The sequence below is a fragment of the Meriones unguiculatus genome, chromosome 3 (assembly GCF_030254825.1).
Source record: "Meriones unguiculatus strain TT.TT164.6M chromosome 3, Bangor_MerUng_6.1, whole genome shotgun sequence".
NCBI classification, from domain to species: Eukaryota; Metazoa; Chordata; class Mammalia; order Rodentia; family Muridae; genus Meriones; species Meriones unguiculatus.
The window spans coordinates 188,813,190-188,839,111 of record NC_083351.1 but is presented as its reverse complement, the minus strand read 5'-3'; the positions used below and the strand labels follow the sequence as shown (position 1 = coordinate 188,839,111).

The 25,922-nt window shown below is 40.0% G+C and overlaps 1 protein-coding gene across 12 annotated transcripts in view; it reads left to right on the top strand.

Moving 5' to 3' along the window:
* Window positions 1–25,922, top strand: part of Cdk5rap2 (CDK5 regulatory subunit associated protein 2) — a 190,066-nt gene that overhangs the window by 63,742 nt on the left and 100,402 nt on the right. For all 12 annotated transcript variants that reach the window (XM_060381226.1, XM_060381219.1, XM_060381224.1 and 9 more), the window contains one exon: window positions 23,375–23,545. In XM_060381226.1, the coding sequence (XP_060237209.1) occupies window positions 23,375–23,545 (171 nt within the window). The remainder of the gene's footprint in view (window positions 1–23,374; window positions 23,546–25,922) is intronic.

Here is a 25,922-nt window from a genome sequence, read left to right as displayed (position 1 = left end):
GGATCACTCATATTGTCTAGGTACCTTCCATGTTGTTTAGGACAAAGAACGGCCATGGTGAATGCCATACTCTTACTGATAGTTTTCACATGAGTCCTTAGTAATTTCCTCCCTGGGTTGGACATTTTGCCTGTTTAAGTAATGCTGCAATGAATGTCTGAGTATGCAGACATTTTCTAACTAAATACCTAGGATAAACTTTGAGGAATGACAGTACTAGATCACACAGTGCAAACATTTTATGTTAGTTAATCGTGTTTCCAGGTTGTCATTAGTCCAGAGAGGTGTCCCATTGTGTGCTGCCACTGGAGATATTGCAATAGGCTGGTTTGTTTTATTCTGTTTCCTATATTTTAGAAGTTCATGGGAATGACTGGTGTGATTTCTAAAGCATTTGCTTTTCTGTGGATTGCAGAAAAGGGAGGGCACATCATGTAATGTGCTGCTGTGCTCCCATCAGTCCAGCCAAACATTGAGATTCTGAGACTCCCCTCTTAGGTCATTCTGTTGGCAGGAGTGTGTATGTATATGTACATGCATGCCATCTTTGGCGTCCTCAAGAATCATATGTTTTGAGGTTGGTGAGCAGCTGCCTAGAGAAAACAGTGTTGTTGCAAGGCTGTGGGAAGACCAAAACAACAGCTGTGCCCCTAAATGCTTACCTTGAGTGAGCTGGCTTGGGACACACAGCTTCCTGGCATCTCTTTGTGACTGTTTTTATACATTGTTCTGTACATGTTTCTAACAGAGTGATCTGGCAAGTTTCATTCTTTTTGCTAACATATTTCAACCCATTGCCATCTCTATGTAACACTTGGTTATAGTCTAGAAGTCTAGCTGTATCTCTCTCAAGAGGATGTTTTACACCACATCACAGAGGTACAGTCTGGGAAGATGTGCTGAGGTAGTAATTTTGCCTCATGGTGCTAGGATGAAAACACAGGCAGAAACAAAGCCATGCATATCTTATCAGCTTGTTGTTGTTAAGTAGGTTCTTTAATTATCTAGAATGCCTCCCACTCGACAGCTGCTGCTGGCATTGCTTTGGATTGACAGAGACAATACCCTAGACCTCTCTGTGGCTTTTATTTTTGCTGTCAAAAGGAGGAGAAATGCACTCTGAATTCAGCACCATTGAATGCCTCAGTAAGCCCTCTACTAGGCATGGGCACATTGGTAGAACAGAGATAGGAACACAGGAAGGAAGTGACTTACAGATTATAGGAGGCTTCTAAGGAAAATGGGTGGTCACATTTATACGCTGTGAGGATAGATAAGCACTCTACCAACTGAGCCCCATCAGTAACCCCATGGTGTTTGCAGTTTTTGAGTCTTTTTGTTTTTTTAGCATAATGCTTTTTTTTTATTCCATTCATTTCCTTGAAAATATCAGTTTCATTTTTCTGTAAAGCTTCATAGAATTAGTTATGTTTTAGTTGCTGTGATAAAATACCAGGATCAAAATTAACTTAGAGGAGAAAGGGGTTATTTTAGAGTCCATTGTTGCAGAAAAGGCATGGCAGCAATTCAGCAAAACATGATGGCAGGAGCAAGAAGCTGGCTGTTGTCATTTTCCATCTGTACATAAGAAGCAAAGAAAGAGAGCAGGAAGTAGAACAATGCTATAAAACTTCAAAACCACCCCTAGTGATGTACTTCTTCCAGGAAGGCTCCACCTCCTAGAGGTTCCATAACCTTCCCCCAAAGTCATACCAAACAGAGCCTCCAGCTGGTGGACCAAGTGATCAAATACATGGGACATTTCTCAGCCCCCACAGAATGAATATAATGCCAGGTTTTCTTTATCTGTTTAGTTGAAGGACAGACATCCAGGCTGGTTCTGTTTCCTGAATGCTCTGAATGGTACAGCAATAAACATGGATGTGCAAGCTTCTTTGTGCTATGTTGTCTTTGAGTCCTTTGGATGCGTACTTAAGAGTGGTATAGCTGGGTCTTACAGTAGCTTTGTTTTCAGTTTTTTGAGGATCATCCATATTGATGTTCATAGTGGCTGCACAAGTTCACATTCTCACAGCAGGGAATATGGTATTTCTTTCCCTGTATCGTCACCAGCAGTTGTTATGTGGGTTTTTGTTTGTTTGTTCCTTTGTTTTTTTATGATAGCCATTATGATTAGGGGGCAGTGAGTTCTCTAAGCAGTATTAATTTTCATTTCCCTGGTGACTAACAACACTGGACACTTGTTAAAAAACTTATTGACTGTGATATTTCTTCTTTTGAGAACCCCTTTATTGAGTGGATGCTTTGGCTTTGGCACTTAATTTTTGCAGTTCTTTGGTGCCCTAGATATTCATGTCTATTCAGTCCTCACTGTGAGGACACTCACGTCATTGTTAGATCTCTCCTGTATATGCTCAGGTTTTACTGTGTTCGGCAGACAAGAAAAAGATGTAAAGAAAAATCTTCAAACCCTAGGCTTTGTTCTCTTGTCTACATTTAGTTCAGTCTTCAAATTATCTTTGCTAATAGAAACTGATGTCAGGAGTGATGGCACATAGACATGATCCCTACCTGTAGAACGTACCTGCCACTTGTCAAGTAGCTGGCTTCTTAATATGTGCCACAACCACATGTTTGGGCCCAAAGAACATTATTCTCATTTACAGATCAACTGAGCCTCGTAATTTAAATGGCTTGGTCATGGTCACCTAGACAGTGACATACAGATTGCATGGATCTGGTCTCTAATTTCAGAAGTTTGCCTGAGATCTATGTTGTGATGCTGGCAAAGCAGCAGTAGAAAGGAATATGGTGCATTTGGCAGAAATAAGTATTTTTATAATTTCTGCTTTCTACAAACCAGAATAATGTGTTCTTAAAAAACAAACATACAAGCAAAACCAGTCTATAGTGTTCTGATTATTTGAATCTTTAAAAAGTAATTTATTCCTCTCAGTGCTTCTCAAATATGTAGTTTATATTTATAAAGTTACACAATTAAATGCGCTTAGGATTAAAGGTAAAAGCATTGGGCTCTCAAAGAAAAAGAGAGCGAGGATTTTGGAACCATAGCAGATATGGTAAGCATGTTGTGGTGTCCTTTGTGGTCCTGAAGGGGGGGACTTGAGGTTAGGCTGGCAGTTTCTGGCAGCCAGAGCAAAAATGGAATTCAGGTACAGGGTCTCCAGTGTTTGGGAGAGGAACATTTTAAGATAAAAGGCCAGCTTTTTGGCACTGAGGCCCAATGGAAGAATCGTGCCTGGTGTGTTTTATAAAGAGAACTCAACAGTTACAGAGTCTTCAACAATAGTCCATTCAATCAAAGCAGGTCTGTGCAAGCTGAATCGATGCTGTCCAAGCCAGTGAGCTTGTAAGTATTGAGGTGTTCAGTTCCTGGGACTGGATCTAGCTGTTTCTCATTGTTCTATTCTGTTGGACAGGCGCTTGAAAATCAGTTGGAAATACCGCAGCCTTGTTTTTCGTTGAGTCCCAACTTCAAGTCTGCAGAGAACTCATAGCAAAGAGACTTAGTTTGTGTGACATCCCTGAATTCTGATAACAAGCCAACTAGCTCTCTCTCAGATGTAATCGAGCCATCCTTTGCCTATTCCAGGAGCATTCATTTTCTGGCTCATTGTGTGAGGGCAGACAATGCCTTTGCTGGAAGCAGTTTGGATCAGAGACCAGTGAACTCACTGTGCCTAACTCTGAGAGCATATGAGAAATTGGCCCATGAGGGTCAGCTCTCATGTTGGTTTTAATCACTTTGATTACAAGCTGTGTGCCAGTTGACTTAGCACATGCTATAATTTGTACTTTTGTTTATTCCCACACATTTATTGAGTGCTTGCAATGTGCAGGCTTTGGTGAATTCCAGCTTTAATTTAACGGTGGGGAATCTTACAATGAGAGGCCAGAAATTGAGGGTGGCAGACGGGTCCTCTGTATCCTGTTACATGCCTCCTTGACACCAAAGGCACCCATCTCCCTTGAAGCAAATTCAGAAGACATTCATGAGGAAGCAAGAAAAGCATCCTGCATCCTGACTGTGACAGTTAAGGCACCTCTGTAGGCTGTTTCAGGGAGGTGACTTGGATCTTCATTGTCCTATTTCTGACTTAAAAGCCCTGTTTGGCCCAGACACTTAAGACTCTTGTAATTTTGTAAGATGCACACATGCATCTTACTCTTTCTGTCTCTATAGACAGACAGAGAAGAAGTGTGTGTCAGGTGTTTATGTATGTGTGTGAGCATGTCTGTGAGAAAGAGAGGAGAGAGAATGTGTGTAAGAGAAAGTGTGTGTAAGAAAGATGTGTATGTGACAGATTGTGTGAGAGAAAGAAAGTGTGTGTGAAAGAGACAGACTGTGTTTGTGAGAGAAGAGTGAGAGTATTTGTGTGTGAGAAAGTGTGTGAGTGTGTGTTTATGTGAGTGTAAGTGTGTGTGTGGTGTTTGGTGAAGGATCTGAGAGCTTTACTTCAGATTTGATTTCTTCGGCTCAGGCTCTCAATTTTACTCTGAGCAGGTGAGAGACAAGAGCAAGTCGGGGTTTTTAGTTAGTTTGTTTTTGGTTTTTGGCATAGCAGCTCATGTTGGAATGTGGCTGAGCTGTAGTCCCTAGACTGTCTAACCATGATTGCATCTGTCATAGGGCCTGTCATCTGCTGCCCTGACAATTGTGTGTGTGCTTTAGTACCTGGGCACTTAGCTCTGTGGAATGCATTTGTTGGCTGTAAGCCAAAACTCTAATTGAAGTTGTTACTGTCACCCAGCTGACCCAGTCCTGCATGATCTACCAGGAATAGATTTCATTTGGGGGTAGTTCAACCTGAACCCCTCTAAATCTTACAGAACTTATTTTCGGGTAGCCTAAAATGATATTGGGATGACATTTAGTACATTCTGGGAGCCTCAGTCAATACATGGCATTTGATGACAGTGTCTTGGGCTGGTGGGTTAGGCTTAGGACCATATATTTAAGGGGGCATTTTTTTTTTAAAACCAAACTCAAAATCTTCCTTTGTTTTTTTTTTTTTTTAAGATCAGATGTGAAATGTTTTGATGTCCTTGTAGCATAATGTGCAGTTTAAACTAAGAGGGATGTTATTTCCTTGCAAATCCCAGTTTCTGAGCTTGTACGATGGCTCAAAGGGTGAAAATGCTTTCTGTACAAGCCTAACAGCTTGAGTTCTACCCCCAAAACCCACATATAAGTGGAAGGAGAGAAATGGCTCTTAGAGTTTTATAGTTCTCCTCTAACCTCCACACACCTGCTGTAGTACCTGGATCAACATACACACACACACGCACGCACACACACACACACACACACACACCATATTAATACATAAAATATGTTTAAAATTCCAGCTTTTTGTAAGTGAATGATGGACTGAGTCCTATTCCATCACTTGTCAGATGCTGTAGAACAGGGCTTATTACAAGGATTGTGTGAATGCTGGAGAGGATGTAGAGAAAGGGGAACCCTCCTCCATTGCTGGTGGGAATGCAAACTGGTACAACCACTTTGGAAGTCAATTTGACGCTTTCTCAGACAATTAGGAATAGTGCTTCCTCAAGTCCCAGCTATACCACTGCTAGGTATATACCCAAAATTGGCTCAAGTACACAACAAGGACATTTGCTCAACCATGTTTGTAGCAGCTTTATTTGTAATAGCCAGAACCTGGAAACAACCCAGATGTCCATCAACGGAGGAATGGATACAAAAATTGTATTTTTACACAATGGAATACTACTCAGGAATCAAAAATTAGGAAATCATGAAATTTGCAGACAAATGGTGGGATCTAGAAAAGATCATTCTGAGTGAAATATCCCAGAAGGAGAAAGACACACATGGAATATACTCATTTATATAGACATATAAGATATGATAAACATAATGAACTCTATACACCTAAAGAAGATAAACAAGAAAGAGAACCCGGGGTAAGAAGATCAATCTTCATGTAGAAAGACAAATGGGATGTGCATTGGATGTAGGAAAAAACAAGTAACAGGGCAGGAGCCTACTGCAGAGGGCCTCTGAAAGACACTACCTAGCAGTGTATCAAAGCAGATACTAAGACTCATAACCAAACCTTTGGCAGAGTGCAGGGAATCATATGAAAGAAGGGGGAGTTACTATCACGAGGAAAGGATAGGAGCTCCACAAGGACCAAATATATCAGGGCATAGGGGTCTTTTCTGTGACTGATACTCCACCAAAACCATGTATGGATATAACCTAGAACCTCTGCTTGGATGCAGCACATGGTAGCTCAGTAACCAATTGGCTTCCCATAATAAGGGGAACAGGGACTATTTCTGACAGGAACTCTTTTATTTTTAATATATAAATTTGTTGTTCAAATGGACTCTTATGGGAAGAAGACATGGGAGTGGACCTGCACAAAGTGCTAGGGACAGGAGGCTCAGCACCAATCTCACTCCTCCTGTGACTACCTCCCTCAAGCTCTGTAAAGCTCTGTGGTACCCAGCCTACAACCACAGCTCATGCTGAGTGTGGAAACTGTCCTTGTGTCACTGAATGCTGATACCTCAGTAAGATTTTGAAGAAACTGCCTTTGTATATTTAAAAGTAACCACTGAGCGCTTTGACAAGCTTACTCAAAGTAAAACCTGATCCAGTTGAAATTTGATGGATGAAAACTTTCTCATTCTCCATCTGACCAGAGATAAAACAGACTCGAGGATGGAGAAGTGTGAGGGCCTGAATTTCATTTCTAATGCCATGTTAAGATTTGAGGAATATTTTAGTTCTCAAGTAATCCACTTTTAAAAACCAACCTACCTGCTCTGAGAGAGCCCTGATATACAAAGGCAGCTCTTCACTCAGTGCTGGCCCAGAGTACACCTACAAATCTCAAAGGAAAATTGCCCATTAGTGCAGAAATTTAGAGTGCCAGCAGACAGCATCCTGCAGATTTTGGATGCAATATTCACTGGGGAGCAATGTGGAACTTGTGTAGGTTTGAGATTCCAAACTTTAATTCAACCCTGTGCTCATAGCAAATAAAGCAGCTGCACCCCGGGTGTGCTGGAGGTGTCTTATAATGCTGGCCTTTTGCATTAAAAGCAAATACAAGTTTCTGTGCTTCCCAAACCTGCTGAGTCAGTTTCTGGGGATGTACTGGAACATGTCATTACATGATTCTGTAGTCAGCCAAGGTTAGATGTTCATTATCGTAGGGCTTCTTGGGCTCCGTCTGAAAAAACCAGTGCTGTGAGCCAGGTGTGGTGCTGCACATCTGTAATCTCTGGGTTTGGAGAGGTAGGGGAATCAGGAGTTCAGGATCATCCTTAACTTCATAGTGAGTGTGACGTCAGCCTGGGATCCATGAGACAGACCTTGTTTCAGCTAGCCAAAACAACTGATTGGTGTGGTGAAAAGAATACAGTTGACTGGCTTTCGTTAATATTGCTTGCTTCACTTATTAGCACATACTAATTGTACACATTCGTGAGATTCACCAAGACATTTCTATACATGCATACGTTATTCATGGATCATGTTTATCCATTCTTTTATCATCATGTTCTTTCTAGCTTCTTAGTTCCTTTCCTGTTCCTGAGGAATCCCTATTTGCCTTCAGGTTACTTTTTGTGTGTGTATTTCTACATATGGAACAAGCATACAATGACTGTGTTTCTCTATGTGCCTTGTTTTGAATGATGTGATGGCCAATAATTTATGACAGGCTTTTATTTTTTTAGAGTACAATAGTATTCGGTTGTTTGTACATATGTATGAATATTTTTATTCATGTGATGATGGGCACTTAGGCTGATTCCATATCTTAGATGTTGTGAGAAGAGTCCTAATAAACCTAGGCTAGCAACTGTAGGAAGCACGGTTTAAAGTAAGCATTGGAGAAACCAGTATTGTCAATCATGTAGACCTGTTTGAATGATGCCTAGTCACCTGGAAAGCCAGAGTGAAAAGTGGTCAGTGAACCTGGTGATCCTTTGCTATTTTTTTTAGGACTCAGCCTCCACCTGTATCCCTATAATATCTTGAGCCTTGTCTCTCAATGAATAGAACACATCCCTATGAGAGAGCCCATGTACTTTGCATCTTCTACCAGTAGAATCTATCTTGATACTTATCACCGGTCCTTCTTCTAGGTCAGTGGTTCTCAACATTTCTAATGCTTCTAAGGTATTTCTAATACCTTTTAATAAAGTTCCTCATGTTTTGATGACCCCCCCAAAATTGTTTTGTTGCTACTTCATAACTGTAATTTTGCTACTGTTAGAAATTGTAATTTAAATATCTGACAGGTGACCCTCAAGGGGACTGTGACTAACTGGTTTAGACCCTCTGCCCTAGGCCCTAGCCCTGTCCTGTTTGTTAGCCAGTAGAACACACTTGTTGCAGGATATTAAATACCATTGTGAACCCCAAAATTGGGAACTGTTAAACTCTGTTTTTTGTTTGGTATGGTTGAGCCCTATCACACCCCTTTAATCTAAGAACTGTCTGTTTATTGTTAACAGGTGATTATGGTGTGGCTTAGCCAGCCCTAGCACACACCTTTAATCCAAAAGCTTTCTGTATGCAGGATTTAGTAAAGTTAATCCTAGTTCAAGGGTCTTAGCAAGAAACCAGAAGATGGGGATTAAAGATTAGGAGGGACTTTGAATTGAGGGGTATTTAAGACAGCATGGAGAAGTAGAAAATGCTTTTTAGCCTAAGCTCTGGCTTTGGCTTAAGCTTCAGCTCCTCAGCTCCTGGCTTTTGGGGCTTTGAGCTAGCAAGTTGGGTTTTTGTTCTTTTCTTCTTGGGCTGTGAGCTGAGCTAGTGAGCCTTTTGGATTTTTTTCATCCGGACCTGAGCTGAGAAGGAAGGTCAGCTAGGTGTTTTCTCCCGCTCTGAGCTAGCAGGTTTTCCACCCTAGCATCTAGCTAATGAGTATTGGTAAAATAGAACTGTTAGGATTTTCGTTTTGGTTTATAACAACACTCATTCTTATTGTAAAGGTCACAGGTGCTTTGCTACTTTACAAGGGAGTAGAATAGCTAGATCATGGGTAGGTTTTCAGGAGTGAGAAGCTATCTCATCAAGATTTCTTTAAGATTCTGAAATTATGAGTGTATGTTTGTTTTGTGTATACACATGAGTGTAGTGCCCATTGAGGCTAGAGACATTGAATCCCCTGGAGCTGGAGTTACAGCTACAGGTTATAAGCTGCTTGATGTGGGTGCTGGGCACCAAACGGGTTTGTTCTTACTTCTGTGAGTCACTGAGGTACATCTTTTTAGGTTTTTGAAAATCTGTTGTTTTGTTTGTTTGGTTTTGGGTTTTTGTTTGTTTGTTTGAGGCAGGATTTCTCTGTGTGTGTCCCTGGCTGTCCTGGAACTCACTTTGTATAGACCAGGCTAGTCTTGAACTCTCAAAGATCCAAATGCGTCTCCCTCCCAATTGCTGGGAATAAAGGGGTGTGTCACCACTCTCGGCTTTAAATTTGTTTTTTTTTTAAATTTATTTATTTACTTTATTAATTACAGTTTATTCACTTTGTACCCCAGCTGTAGCCCCTTCCCTTTTCCTCTTCAAATCCCATCCTACCTCCCTCTTCTTCTCCTATGCTCCTCCCCAAGTCCACTGATAAGGGAGGTCCTCCTTCCCCTCCATCTGATCCTAGTCTATCAGGTTTCATCAGGACTGGCTGCATTGTCTTCTTCTGTGGTCTGGTAAGGCTGCTCCCCTGTCAGGGGGAGGTGATCAAGGAGCCAACCCCTGAGTTCATGTCAGAGACAGTCCCTGTTCCCCTTAGTAGGGAACCCTCTTGGGCACTGAACTGCCATGGGCTACATCTGTGCAGTGGTTCTAGGTTATGTCCATGAATGGTCCTTGCTTGGAGTATCAGTCTTAGAAAGCACCCCTGTGCCCTGAGATTTCACCTTACACCCTTCAGAATGGCTAAGATAAAAAACTCAAGTGACAACACGTTCTGGAGAGGATGTAGAGAAAGAGGAACCCTCCTCCATTGCTGGTGGGAATGTAAACTTATACAACCACTTTGGAAATCAGTCTGGCACTTTCTCAGACAATTAGGAATAGTACTACCTTAAGATCCATCTATACCACTCCTGGGCATATATCCAAAAGAGGCTCAAGTATACAACAAGGATAGAAGCTTTATTTGTAATAGCCAGAAGCTGGAAACAACCCAGATGTCCCTCCGAAATTGTGGTACATTTACACAATGGGATACTACTCAGCAGTTAAAAACAAGGAAATCATGAAATTTGCAGGCAAATGGTGAGAGCTAGAAAAGGTCATCCTGAGTGAGGTATCCCAGAAGTAGAAAGACACACATGGTATATACTCACTTATAAGTGGATATTAGACATATTATATAGGATACTCATACTAAAACTCGTACACCTAAAGAAGCTAAGCAAGAAGGAGGACCCTGGGTAAGATGATTAATTTTTACTCAGAAAGGCAAATGGGAGAGACATCGGAAGAGGGCAAAAACAGGGAACAGGATAGGAGCCTACCACAGAGGGCCTCTGAAAGCCTACCAGCAAGGTATCAAAGCAGATGCTGAGACTCATAGCCAAACTTTGGGCAGAGTGCAGGGAATCTTCTGAAGGAAGGGGGGAGATAGAAAGACCTGGAGGGGAACAGGAGCTTCAGAAGGAGAGCAACAGAACTAAATCTGTTTTTGATGCAGGCTTTTGTTGCTATTTGCTTGCCTCTTAGTACTGCTTTTGCTATATCCCATAAGTTTTGGATGTTTTGTTTCCATTTTCTTTTTCTTAAAGGGAATTTTAAATTCCTCTTCCCTTTAATTGACTTTCTTAGTTACCTGCTGTTTTTTCAGCAGTGCGTTGTTCAGTTTTCAGGGTTTGTGCATGTGTGTGCCACACAAGTGTATCTGGCTGTGGAGACCAGAAGGAAGGTATCAGATCCCCTGGAGCTGGAGTTACAGGTGATTGGGTTCTTGGTAATTAATATAATTTCTGATGTGTCCCCTCTTGTTGGTTTCTAGGTATCCAATCTCTGTGTATTTCACAGTTCCATTTTAACCAGAAAAGATACAGAAAATTTGTTAAAACTAATTTTCTGATTTAATATATGGACTTTTCTAGAGAAAATACCATGCATTAATGGGAAAAATGTGTGTTTTGTAGATGTTGGATAGTCTGTTCTGGAAATATCTGTTAAGTCCACTTAGCTACTATATAGTTTAACTCTGATGTTTATTTTTTTATTGGTAGATGATGCATTCATTGAGAAGTCTGGTATTACCCAACCCCCTACTATTATTAGAGCTATCTAGCTCAGTAGGTGTTTTATAAAATCAAATGCTTTCATCTTAGGTGACTATACATTTCTAATTGTTAAATTTACTTTAAAATTATTATTTACATATGTGTGTTGGTGTGTGTGAGGTGTACACCTGCCATGTATGTGGCAGACTCCCTCAAGCAGCTCTTCTAACTACACACTGTCTGATGATCAGAAGCGGCACAAGACTTTGGTAGTTTTTGGAAGATCTTTACTTTGGTTTCTGATACATAGCCTTGCTTGGTAAAATAATATTGGTGGACAGTTACTTTCATCAAGATTATCTGTCCACGCCCTTAGCAGAATTCTGGTAAGAAATTTGCAGTTAGTTTTATAGATTTGCCCTTAAATGTGACAGTGTGACAGCCTGTGAGTTTGGGGGTTTGTGCTAAGGATCTTTTTTTTGTCATCTTATCTATTTGGCTCTATAGGTTTATTGATCTGGATGCCCAAGGTTTCTCCACTATTAGGAAGTTTTCTATCTCTCATTGAGTAGATTTTTTTTTTCTTTTACCTTCCTTTAATGTGGGGAATACCCGTAAAACAGACATTTCATCTCTTGATGGTGCCTCAGAAACCTCCTATGGTGCTTCACACTTATTCTTTTCTGTCAGAGTGTGATATTTCAAGACCTATATTCAAGATCCAGAGTTCTTTCTCTTGCTTAATCTATCTCTTAAGGTTTCAATTAAATTTAAAATTTTTGATTTATTGAATTAAAAAATTCTGATTCATTTTTTTTTCAAAGTTTTTCATTCATACTGTATATTGTTGTCCTAATTTTAATTGTTTACCTGTATGCCCTTGGATCTCACTGACATTTTTCTTAAAGAAAATATTTAAGTGTGTGTGTGTATGTGATATGTTCACATGAATGCAATCTCATAGAGGCCAGAAGTGATGGATTCCCCCTGAAACTGGAAGTACAGGTTTTTGTGAGCCACTTGAAATGGTTGCTGGGAACCAAACTTAAGTCCTCTGGAAAAGGAGTATGCCCTCTTACCTGCATAGACATTATCTCTCTCCAGCCCTTTCATTGACATTCAAAACAATCCTTTTGAATCAGTAGGCATTTCATTCATTTGATGACTTCAAAATTTATTGCAAGAGAATTATTGTTAGGCGATTAGATTGGATGAGCTTTTTTTTTTTTTTTTTGACAGACAAATAGAATTTAATATACTTCAGTAACATTATTTTAAATTCTGATACTTTTCAGTTTTTTGAGCTCCTTGGACTTCAAAAAGGGAGGATGATTGCATCAAGGATTGCTTTATATAAGAGGTGGCATCATGATTGCACCTTGGAAGATGTGATGCTGCCTCCATGTAGTTGTTTTTTTTTTTTTTTTTGGGGGGGGGAGAACATATTTTCAGGTGGAAGGGGCTGGGTGGAGATAGGTGGAACTCCTGGAAAGTGTATGGATGAAGTGGCTGGGTGAAAAGGACTGCTTTTAGACAAGCTGAGGCTAAGCTGGCACCTACGGGAAGAGTAAGGAATAGACTGCTCACTCTTTTTTGTTTGTTTGTTTGTTTGTTTATTATTATTAGTTACATTTTATTAACTCTGTATCCCACACCTTTATTCCCTCCCAATCCCACCCTCTCTCCCTCAGCTTCTCCATGCCCCTTTCCAAGTCCACAGAAAAGGGGAGGGCCTCCTCCCCTTTTGTCTGGCCCTGTTTTATCAGTATCTTCAGGGCTGGCTAGGAAGTCCTCCTCTGTGGCCTAGCAGAACTGCTCCTCCCTTGGGGGATGGGGAGTCAAAGAGCCTGCCATTGAGTTCTTGACAGGGATAGTCCTTGTTCCCCTTACTATGGGAAACCAATTGGTTATTGAGCTACCACGAGCTTCGTCCGAGTAAAAGTTCTAGGTTATATCCATACATGGTCCTTGGTTGGAGAAACAGTTTCAGAAAAAAACCCTGTGCCCACATATATTTGGTCCTTGTGGGGCTCCTATCCTTTCCTTGTCATACTAACTCTCCTTCTGCTGATGGTTTGGTTATGAGTCTTAGTATCTGTTTTGAAATGCTGCTTGGTAGGGTCTTTCAGATGCCTTCTGCTGTAGACTCCTGTCATACGTCCTATGCACATCTCATTTGTCTTTCTAAGTGAGGATTGATCATTTTACCTTGTGTCTGCTTTCTTGTTTATCTCCTTTAGGTGTACAGACTTCATTATGTTTATCATATTTTGTAGGTGTATATGAGCGAGTATATACCATGTTTGTCTTTCTCCTTCTGGGATACTTCACTCAGAATGATCTTTTCTAGATCCCACCATTTGCCTGCAAATTTCATGATTTCCTCTTTTTTGATTGCTGAGTAGTATTCCATTGTGTAAAAATACCACAATTTCTGTATTCATTCCTCTGTTGATGGACATCTGGGTTGTTTCCAGGTTCTGGCTATTACAAATAAAGCTGCTAAACATGGTTGAGCAAATGTCCTTTTTGTGTACTTGGGACTGCTCACTCTTAAGCTGTCTTCTGCTTTTACTAGTTCCATGTGGCTTGGTGAAAGCTCAGAGACATGATTAAGAAACAGCTTTTTGCCCTTGTGAAAGCTCTGTTCTGAAGGAGGCATGTGAAGGAGGTGCAATGAGAGGAAGGCTAAACTTTCACTAATTCTGCACTGTGTATCCTCTTCTCTCTAATCTTTCTTCATGGCAGAGTTGCCCAGCAGATTAGTGTCCAGAAATTTTATTGTTCCATCCTTGTTACCAGGTGTGTGTGTGGGGGTGGTATGGTACCTTATGGTAAGAAACAAATTCAGATTTCTCTGCTTTCCACCTCAGACCTACAAGGCTCAGCTCTTGTCTAGAAAACTGACTCCCTTATTTTCTCATGAATCTTCTTTTCATGCCTGGCTGCTGGTGCTGCTGGTGCTGCTGGTGCTCCTTGTGCTCCTTGTGCTCCTCCTCCTCCTTCCTCCTCCTCTTTTTCTTCTTTCTCTTCTTCTTTTTCTACTTCGTCTTCCTCTTCTTTTTTGAAACAGGGTTTCTCTGTTTGGCCTTGGCTGTCCTAGACTCAATTTGTGGACCAAGTTGGCTTCAAATTCACCAGAGATTCACCTGCCTCTGCCTCCTAAGTGCTGGGGTTACAGGCCTACGCCACCACACCCAGAGGATTCAGGTGGCTTCATTAAGTGGGGTGTGCCCTTTTTCCTTCCCAAATAATGACAGCAACAACAAAGAACTGAAAACCTTCTGGTATATGATGTCACCAAATTATACTTTGACTTTTACTCTGCTGTGGTTTTGTGTATACAGGTCCTAGGTGAACTCTGGGGTGCAGGAGTGGTTGTCAGAGCAGAATTTGGGGGTTCTTGGACACAAAGAGCTTTAAGTACAAGGATTTCATCTCTCATGTGCTCTATTAAGAGGAAAGAGGCACTACTTGCTGTTCCTTACCCTTACTCAGCCTTAGCCCTTCTTACATCCTTTCTTTCAACCTCAAAGCCCAAAGTTCCCTTCTGGGGTGGGAACCATTCATGATTTAACTTTTCTATCTGTGGTCACATAGCTGTCTAACAGTTGAGCCACGATTCAAGGAAAAGTCTGTTTAGACAGCCCTGGAATATTGATGAAGATATGGGAACCAACAAGATAATTGAGCTTTAGTTCTGATTGTTTTCCCTCAGTAAAGCATGTCTTCATGCCTCTCCCAAGCATTTATTATGATTCCATGGGTTGTGAGAGCATTAGTCAATTGGCTGTCTTTGTGTTGCCATGGCAGCTGTTCCTCTTCAAGGCCACCTTAGCATATCCTCCCATTGTTGCCAGTCTCTTTGCTTTAAGCCTTTTCTCATTGCTGACCATATGAGTAGCTAGACCCTTTTCTTGCCCATCCATTTTGGGGAGGACCTCAGATGTTCAAGTGCTGGAGACATTACAAAATTGGCTTGTGATACTGGAAATATTGATTAATGAGAGCCCATTATACAGAGTGCTTTAAAGTACTTTTGGTCTTTCTTGACAATTGGGTTTGACACCAGAGAATTTGTGGCCAGACAAGCTTGGTTTTCAATGTCAGCATTAGATATTATAAAAATCTTTGTCTAGCTCTCTTAGTCTCTATGAGCATTGTTTAGCTTTCTGGGAAAGTAAGACTAATGATCCTTACCATTGTAGGCAGTTATTAAAGTTATCGATATCTCTGATCATGGCTCCTTGACCTATGCTTGGCTTGCAGCTGTTTTTCAGAAAATGGTGAGTTGCATTCCTGATAGGATTACATCAAAGGAAAGGGCTTATCTTCTTCAGTTTCTTGACTTTCCTCCATGCCTTGATGATACTGTGGGTCATATGATGTGTAGACATAAACTAAACACTTGCTCTCTCTGTCTCTGTTTCAGTCTCTCTGTCTTTCTCTCTCTCTCTCAGTGTACCAAGCACCATGTTACACCTTAGGGTTGTCCCTTAAGGTGTACTCTTGGGAAGTAAAAAAAAAAAAAAGAAGAAAAAAAAAAAAACCTCTGTGTCCTTTGTAGAATTGTGGAACAAAATATTTTTATGTCATAATTCAGTTTTGGGGACGTGGGAGAATGTGGTATACTCATTAATTTTTATCACATGTTCTCCTTAATATCTGAATTCATAGCAAATGATAAGAGAGTGGAATAAATGATTACCATATATATATATAGTATATATATATATATACACTATTCATACACACACACACACACTAGAACTTGAACCATCCCTCAAAATAAGGGTCTGACAAGTGTTTGTTTAAAAGAGCTGAACCTAGGGATTGGTGTAAGTATACCTCTGTAGGCTAAAGATTTTCAAACACATACTTTATTTAATGTTCTTAAATGCCTCTACCTCCCTTCCAATTCCCCTAACCTTAGGTAGGAGATTAGTAAGGAAAGGGGTTATAGACTTCTTTTAGCTATTTCCTGCTGATTATAGTTGTTGGATTCTTTGGGGATATACCAATCGCAGACATCAGGATATCAGCAGTCCAGTCAAACAGCAAAGCAGCAAACCATAGCAAAGCAGCAGCAAACAGTGGTGGTACCAATCAGCAAAAGCATCAAGACTCCACCCAAAAGGCAAGAGTCCAAAAGCAGCAAGAGTTTGCCAAAGCAGCAAAACTTAGCCAGAGTAGCAGGAAAAGTTCTCTGCAGTGTTTCTCTTTGAAAAACCAGCAAAGTGATGTGAACTATTACAAAGTGTAGTGATGCAAAAACTGTTATCTCACTATCTGTGAACTTCTATTTATCCCTTCTCAGAGTCTACACAAAGATGCCCCTCACAGGAGGTAGTTTCTAGCTGACAAACATCACACGCCTATTTATGGGGGCTGTTTTCCAAGGTGGGGGCACATTCCCATACTGCCTTTGGGATCAAAACAAAAACCATTAATGAGACACAACTGAATTTCTAAAGAAACCAGAAACTTCTACTTCAGACTTGTAGTACTATGTACATAAAGAATGTACACTTACACAGCATGAAGCATGAATGTTTAAAAGAATGGGAATACCATTTTTTTTTAACTCAAACAGACTGCAGAGCAGTTGTAATCCAATTATGGTACAGGCATATTAATGAATAACCTCTTCAGTGGGTAGAGGTGGGACAACTGGAGGACCAGAAAGTGAAATTGAATCTTTATCTCATACCGTATTAAAAATGAACTCAAAACTAGATGTATAGCATGGTAGATAAAGTGGCAGTGGTTCTTTTTTTACCCTGAAAATACAGGCTACAGTGCAAAAGCTTCTTCAGAGCAAAGCAACCCATTTAACAGAAAGACAGGACAGCCTGTAACCTGGGAGAAAGTGTATGTAAGCCACATATCTCATAAACTAATGATAATTCTCCACATTATTTAAAACATCTAAACAGTGTAATTGCAAAAAAACAAACAGGCAAAGGACTTGATTAGACTTCTCAGATGAAGATATACAAATAGTTACTTTATGGAAAAAAATGTTCCACATTTTCATTCCTCCTGGAAATACAAATTACAACATATTAAATTGAAGCTTTTAGAATCGTTATTACCAAAAAGATGAAAGATAATACTGAGAAAGGGGACTCCTTTGCACTGATGGTGGGAATGTAAATTAGTGGAATCATTTTGGAGAACAGTAAGAAGGTTCCTCAGAAAATGAAACTAGATTCATTACAATTATGATTCAGTAATTGTGCTTTTGTGTCTACGTCCAAAAGAATTGAAGTCAGTACATTGAGATATCTCCACTTCGATTTCTTGTTCACCACAGCACTGTTGATAGCAGTTGAGAACCTAAATGCTCATCACCTACTAGACAGATAAGGAAAGTGCACATCAGCACACACACAAAAAATAAATTGTCCCTTCTAATGATATGAGTGGACCTGGAATCTGAAGAAGCTGAACTTACAGAAGTAGAGTATAGAATGGTGCTTCCTAGAGTATAAGGGATGTATGGAGAAGTATAGAGAGATATTGATCAGAAGGACAGAATTGCAAACAAGAGGGATAATTTACTGGGATCTGTTGTATGGCATGGTGAATATAATATATTTAAAATTTATTATTGCTAAAAGAGCAAATTTTAAACATCACTACAAGAGATATTTAAGTGACAAACATATTAATTAACTTGATAAAATTGTTCCATAGTGTATATGTATATCAGAACATTACATTTTATCCATAAATGCAAGTATTTACCAGTTAAGTGGAATTTGCCAGTTAAGTGGAAAATCTTAAAACAACATTCCCAACTAAAATAAAATTCTAAAGAAAGCATACATTTCCTATGGAAATATGCAGATTTATTGTGTCTTTATTTTTTTGTGTTTGTGGTATATGAATGTGTTCATGAGAGCATGTATACATGTGTGCCATTGTATGTGCTGAAGGCCAGAAATTGATGACAGATATCTTCTGTTGCTCTCCCACTTTTTTTTTTTTTTTAAATAAGATATGGTTTCTCACTGAACCTGGAACTCAGTGATTCTATCTATCAGGTTGGCCAGTGAACTCTAGGGATTTGCTTCTCTCTCTGTCTCCTCTCCCCCATCCCCACTTCTGGGTTTAGAGACTGCCTGTGGCTAGCTTTTGCACAGGTGCTAGTGATCTAACTCAAGTCTTCATGCCTCCTCTCTTGCTCCATTGGATTTAAAGAGATATTTTAAGTAGCTGTCTTAAGATCTCTACTGCAATTTATTTTTTGTGAGTGGTCCCTCAAAGTGATGTGTTGGATGAATTTTAGTTAAGTGGATTGCAATCATCACATTATTACAAAAAAGAGCCACCTGTGCTTTGGTGTAGGTGTGAACTGAGAGAGTTTGGGACCAGGTAACAGCCAGGTGTTGATCCTTAGCTGCTTTGATCATAGGTCAGTCAGCTTCTCCCAGGTTTATTGCTGTGAAGAAACCGTGACCATGGCAACTCTTAGAAAAGAAAACATTTAATGGGTTCTGGCTTACAGTTTCAGAGGTTTAGTCCATTATAATCATGGCTATAAGCATGACAGCATGCAGGCAGGCATGGAGGAGTTGCTGAGAGTTCCACATCTGGATCCACAGGCAGCAGGAAGAGAATGCCACATTGGGCATGGCTTGAGCACCTGAGACTTTAAAACCTCCCTGGTGACATACTTCCTAACAAGCCATACCTACTCCAACAAGACCACACCTCCTAGTAGTGCCACTTCCTATGGACCTATGGGGGCCAGTTTTATTCAAACCATGACAGCCTCTTTCCTCACTCATAAAATGGGAGCAGGACTGATATATATTTGTGAGACCCCAAATATCATCGTGTATCATTACTTGTTTATTATTTTATTCACTTACTCATTCTTTATTTACCCAATTTATTGTTATATATTGAATACTGTTTTGGATATCTATTTCTGTGTAACAGATCATCCCCAAAGTTGGGGTCTAAAATGATAATTTTATTATGTTTCATTTTTTTAGCCAAACATTTAGGCATCTGAATGGTTTTCTGCTCTACATGGCTCCCACTCATGTTATTCGTTTAATTGGTGGGCTGGTTTGGAGGGCAAATGACTTCTGATTTCTATCTTCTTAGAGATGGATGGAAAACTAAGCTGAGGTTGTTAGCTGGAGTACCTGTGTTTGGCCTTTCCAGCATAGGAGAATTCGGATGGCCATGCCTGTTAGACGGAATGCTTGCAGGCCTTCAAGAGAGTGCGCAAAGAGACAGGAATTTAAAACTTCCAGGCCTGGGCCAGAAATGGCCCATTGTTTAGGTTGCAGTGGTCACTACATCCCTAAGCATTAAAAAGTGGAGACATGGGGTAAAGTCAGAGTCTATGGCTCTCTTTAATCTGCTGCAGTAACTTCTGTGTGTATGGTGCCTTTATAGGGGATAGAGTTTCAGCAGTAAACAAAATATGATCTGCCTTTATTGGACTGAAAAAGTTTACACTGTATTAGCAGTGTATTTATAGAGGGAAAACGTGTGTAGTAGGAGTTGGAGGGAGGGAGGTTATGAAGATTGGAGTGAAGTGATAGATTTGCAGGAGGTGAGGAACAGCTGTGAGCTGCAGGCATTGGGTAAAACAATCATGAAAGTTAAGTTTGAGTACATGCCTACTATGTAAGAGCCGCAGCAAGACAGTCAGTTGCCAGGACAGGGCTAGTGGGGCGAGCAGCAAACAGAGAACAATGAGGTAGCCAGCGTTTAGCGGGGAGTCTGGTGGGACTCAATACATCTGATTTTGAGAGCTAGGGAGCTCACTAGGGAGCCTTTGGTGGCCTGTGACTCACTGTGTAGACGAGGCTTGCCTCAGATTCAGAGTTCTGCCTGCCTCTACCTCCCAAGTGCAGGGATTAAAGACATGTACCACCACACCTCCATCAGAAGTTTTGAAGATTAAATAGATTAACTATTAACTATTCAGTGTCTGGCACATGGTCTGGGCCCTGATATCTGCTGGCCCCAATAGCTTGTGCACCATTGATCCTGAGTGTTGGAGCATCCCAGGTCCTCCTTATTGCATAGACAAATTCTCAGTCATATTTGCTTCTCTGGCACCAGTGCGTATGCTCACCCTGGGTAAAAATAACTGCAAGATCCCAAGGAAAAACTATGATAAAGTCCTGTCTGTTGGACAGGCGAGTCCTGCCTCTTCTGTAATAGCTTTAGCAAGGGAGATGTACATGATGGGGAGCAATTGAATCTGTGCTCTTAAGTGTACACACACCTTAGGTCATTCATTTTTTTTTTAATTTTCAATTTTGATGTAATTTTTATGTATATATGTGCTTTGCATGCTTATGTGTCTTGCACTGTATGTGTCTTTTGGCTTGACGCCAAAAGAAGGCATCAGATCTCCAGAAATTGAAATTACAGATGGCTGTGAGCTGTCATGTGGGTGCTGGGAACCAAACTCTATCCTCTAGAAGAGCAGACTGTGTTTTTATCTGCTGAGTCATCTTTTCTCTAGCCTCCTCTTAGATAATTCTTAAGAGATCAGGTTTTCTTTGAACTGCTCCTGAGAGTATTGTTATTTCCTAGCTGGCTGTAACAGTTTGTAGTAAAGGGAAAAAGAGAAGAGAAGAGGAGAGGAGGGAAGGGGAGGGAAGGGTAGAGGAAGGGAGGGGAGGAGAGGGGAGGAGGACATGAGTTCCGATCAGCTGTATTAGAAACTAATACTGACAGAGATGTGGTCCTAATACTCCTAATACTTTGATTGTTGGAAGTTTTTGAAATTTATTTTTTTGTCATTTATTCTTTGAAAAATCCTCAAAATATGCATAACCTTTGACATAGAAATCCCTCTCAGAGCTTTTCTTGAAATATTAAATCTAAAATTGTAATAAAAGACACCCACAGCAAAAAACCAGCAGCAAACTGTAATGGCATGTTATGTGGAGGATCAAATAGTTGGAGACTGTGAGGATACAGTGCAATGAATTTTGCTATATTTGTTAAAATTACTAAATGAGAGGATTGCGTAGAATTAGTTTGTTTGTTTGTTTGTTTGTTTTTGGAGACAGAGTCAGAGCCAGACTCTGCAGACCTACCTGGCCTGGAACTTGCTCTGTACACTAGGCTGGCCAGATGTGATTAAGCTACCACACGAGCTTTTCTTTTTTCTTTTTTGTATGTCTTCATTATTTATTTACTGTATGTTCTTTGTCAGCCATGGTATAATATAATAAATAAAAATGGAAAAAGTCCAAACCAGAGTTAAAATAATGTGAAAACCCACTGCAGGTGTGCAAGGTCTAAAAGAACCATTCACAACTTGAAAGTGGCTTAAGTTTTTTGGCAGGACTAGCTCATTCCTTTTTATTCTGTTACTGCTGCTTTAGTGTTACAGTGGGCTCTGTGTCTGATTCTGCATCCACACATTTAATCAAGCTTGAGTGGAAAATTGTGTCTGTATTAAACATGTAGAGACTTTTGGCCATTCTTCTCTAACAATATTATTTGACAGATGTGTACAGCATTTGTATTGTTCTAAGTCTAGCAATTTGAGAATGTGGATTCTGTGCAAATATTATACCATTATAAGAAGAACTTGGGTGTTGCTTTGGGTATCCTTTGGAAGTCCTGAAACCAATCCCCCAGTGACACTAAGGGGCAATTTTATGTGTCGAGTTTTAAAACAAACATCTGACCAAGAAAAAGTCCTAACTCCTTCCAGAACTGAATTTTGGTTTACTGTTCAAAGTTCATGATTGGTTTGTGATCTGATTTTGAATCTGACTCATCTTACATCTTAGATTAAAATTTTTTTTTCTTTTGTTTCTTCCAAATATTTGAATCTTTGATTTGGTGATTGTTTACAAAATATTTACAATAAGTATCTGATTTTATTATTTCTTACTTCATAGGTGAATATCCCTGTAAAAATATAGTTGTTTCTTATCTAGTTGTCACAAGGGGCAGTTTATACAGGAAAAATTAAACACAAATATTCACAGAAGGAGGTTTAGACACCTCAGAAAGCACTTAAATTCATGTTGCAGCTGTAGTAGGTTAGCACAGTGCTGATTTACAGTCTGCTCTAGAAGCCAGAAGTTTGAAACAATACTCAACAACTTCAGTGTTCTTAGGCTTGCATTCCTTTTGAAGGCTGCAGATTCTGGAGGCCAACTAATTGCTGGACCTGTGGCCCCTTTTCATCCTCACTGCTGGTCATAGTTATTGAGATGTCTTTTGGCTATCTCTTGTATCTTCGCCACCTTGGTAATTCAGGATTACACATGTCCTTTAAAGTCAGCTGATAAAGAGCCAGAATTGTGTTAACTTTTATTCCATTTTTGTCATTTAGGAATAGTAACATCTCTAAGGAGCATTTATTCTGTTAGAGCAACTAAAGTGTTTTTTTTTTTTTAAGTGGTATTGTGAATTAATGGATTTTCTTACCACCACTGCACATGTGTGTATGTGTTGTGTTGGTGAGATTGTGTACAGCTTATTCCTGTTGGTCTGCATTGTTTATAGTCATTTGCTTTTCTAAACAGTCAACCTCACAAAATCAACCTCACTAGCACTTGTAAGCAATCTTATTGTATACTGTCTTTTTTTCTGTCTTTTAAAAAACTTCCTACCAAGAGAATTTGTGCGTTATTATAAGTTCTCTATGACCTTTTCTGATTACTTGTGTTGTAGAATCTCAGGGGGTAAAAGTAAAAAAAATATTTTAAGACACTCAGAGAAAAAAAAAAAGAAAAAAAAAACCCCATGGAAGACCTGTTATTGCTTTGTTTAGGTGTTCTTTCACTGTTCTCACTCAGAGGGTTCTTCAGTTGGATAAGCATGCAGGAAACAATCAGCATTGCATTATACACACAGCTTGATTGTCTTTACTTATCATTGTGTTTTTAGAAATATTTTATTCTCTATAATTTTCTCTTATTTTTCCCCTGTTTTAAGATGTTTGGTTTTCTGGTTTTTCACCATTATGAATAATACCATGTGTGTAAAGGCTTTTCTAAATTTATGATGTTCTGAAAATTGTTTTTTGTAAAACTCTAAATGAGAAAGAAGCCTGTATTTGTTAAATATGCTGATCAGCTTGTTCTTATAACTTGGGAAGCGAAGTGGGTAAGAGATTGTCAAGTTAATTCCATTTTTATTCTTTTTCTTACTCTAGGACCTTAGAAATGAAGTTGAGAAACTACGCAATGAAATGAATGAGAGAGAGAAGGCAGTGGAGAAGCATTATGAGAATCTTCTGGGAGAAAGCAATAGAAAGTTCCATACTCAAGAACAAGTGGTTAGACATCCAACAGAAAGTACTAGTCAGGAGGACCTGATACTTCAGGTACCATACCATGACATTTTTCCTTTCATATGTAAATCTGTCTTTGATTTAGTAGTTTATTCTGAGCTCTTACAAGACCTTTTCCTTGAGACAGAGTCTCATGTAGTCCTGGCTGGTCTCAAACTCACTGTCACACTGAGATCACTTTAGCTTCTGACTTTGCTGCCTCTACCTGTGGAGTACTGGAGTTTGAGGCATGTTCCATCACTACTACTATAACAGATTTCATGGCTGTACTTGTGCCACTTAGAGCTATGAGCCTCAGCCAGTAGGAGGGGAAACAAGGTCAAAGAAGGGAAATGTTTAACCTGGTCACATGATAAACAGTAGAGCCTGGGCTAGATTTGCTCCTGTGCCCAGCCCACTCACTGGGGGCAAGTACTTTAGTAGTGCTCCTTCACTCCTTTGCCCATTTCTTCTCTTGTTTAGTTTTGGAATTCACTTCTTACTGGCCACATAGAAAATTTTTGAGATTAAAAAATTTTGAATCTCAATTCAGGTAAGTGTGGTGGGTTAAATCCAGGTATTTAATGGTGCCTCTTACTACTGAAACTTCGTTAATACTAGAATGCAGGAATAGGAAAGTATAAGAGCACTGTACAACAAAGCTGTGACTTAACAAAATTTTGGGTGTTATGTGTGAATGAGTGGGAAGTGCACAGGGTTCAGTTTTGCTATTGTGGCACATACTAAAAAAAAAAAAAGGCCAGTAACAATTGAGTTGGCATAGGCTACATCCCAAGAAAGGTTCAGCAGACATAAGATGTGACCAGTACCTTTGAAAAACAGGAGATTTAGCTGGGATTCTAGGCAGGTATAGGTGACCCTCTCTTTCTCTCCAGCAAGAGATTTCTGGGGAATATAAAGCAGGAAATTGCTGGCCTGGGGGTCATGGGAGGCAACAGAAATGGCAATGGAGGGAATGAAGTGAACGAAGTGTGCAGACCTCAACCAGGAGATTGGCACTCCCAGAGGAGAATGCCATGAAAAATGCTGGCAGAGGAAGTTCCTTCATTCAAACAGCTGGTTTTCACCTGTACATCTTCCAGTAAGGCTACTTTTGATATGTTCATTTCCACATTCACAGAGTTTCTCAGTACTTTTAGTGTTTAAAAGGTAAGTGACCTAAATTTAGCAAATGGGAGAAAAGTGTTGAAGACACAAGACAAAGGCTTAAAGAAAATGGAAGATACATAGGAATCAGGCCAAATGGCTCATGCCTGTAATCACTTGGAAGCACTTGGAAGGCTGAGAGAAGAGGATCATTAGTGTAAGGCTAGTCTAGGCTGCATAGAAAGTGCCAGGCCAGTCTGGACTGTAGAATGAAACTCTGTCTTAAAAAAAAAAAAAAGTATGTATTAGACATGGCAACAATAGAGATTATATAGTATTTTTAAAACTATAAAAATTTGACATCAACAGAAATAAGATCAAGACCCATACATGAGATGGCTCTGTGAGCATAAGTACTTGTTGCATAAGTCTGATGATCTGAGTTTGATCACCAGAACCTGCAGAGAAGTGGAAGGAGAGATCTGATTTCACATAGTTATTCTCTGATCTTCACTAGTACTATAGCACACATGCTGTGACACACATACTCAAACACATACACATGCACAGAGGGAGAGAGAGAGAAAATAAAGTAAGATCAGAATCTAATAAAAACAATGATATCTAGAAAATAATAGCATGTTGGAAATTCAGTGTATAATTGCTGACTTAAAACATTTACAGTGGAAGAGTCAGAAAGTTTAAGATAAAAGTTGTGTAAGTCTTCCAGAAAATGGGATTAGACAAAAAGATAGGGAAAGGTAAAGATAAGAAATTAGAGGCATGGTTCAAGAGGTCTAAAATATGACTCACAGGGGCTTCAGGAAGCAAAGTAGGTGACTCCGTTCCAGGTATCAGGAGGCCATGGCTCAGAATGGAAAGACAGCGGTCCCTGCATGAGGGATGAAGGAAGACCCACAGGCTGAGGTTTGATATTTCAGAACTTGAGGATAAAGAAAGGATCTGAAAGGCTCCAGAGAAGGGGCCAGCATAGACCATGGATGAAGAACTGGGCCTCAGGATGACATCAGAATTCCCGCAGCTGCTTTAGATACTGAGGATATTCAAGTGATGCCTTCAGACTCTGAGGAAAAGTGATTTCCAACCTAGTGTTCTGTCCTCAGCTAGCTGTTAGCCAGTGTGAGAGCAGAGCAAGGTCTTTTCATATGTGTAATGTCTTAAATTGTCTGTCTCACATGCTCTCTGCAGAAGGTTCTTGGCAGAGAAGGAATAAACCAGGAAGAGATGAAGAATCCAGAAAGTAGAGGTCCTAGATATGCTGAAGGGAATTTCAGAATGACAGCTGAACTACTAAGTGGAGAGC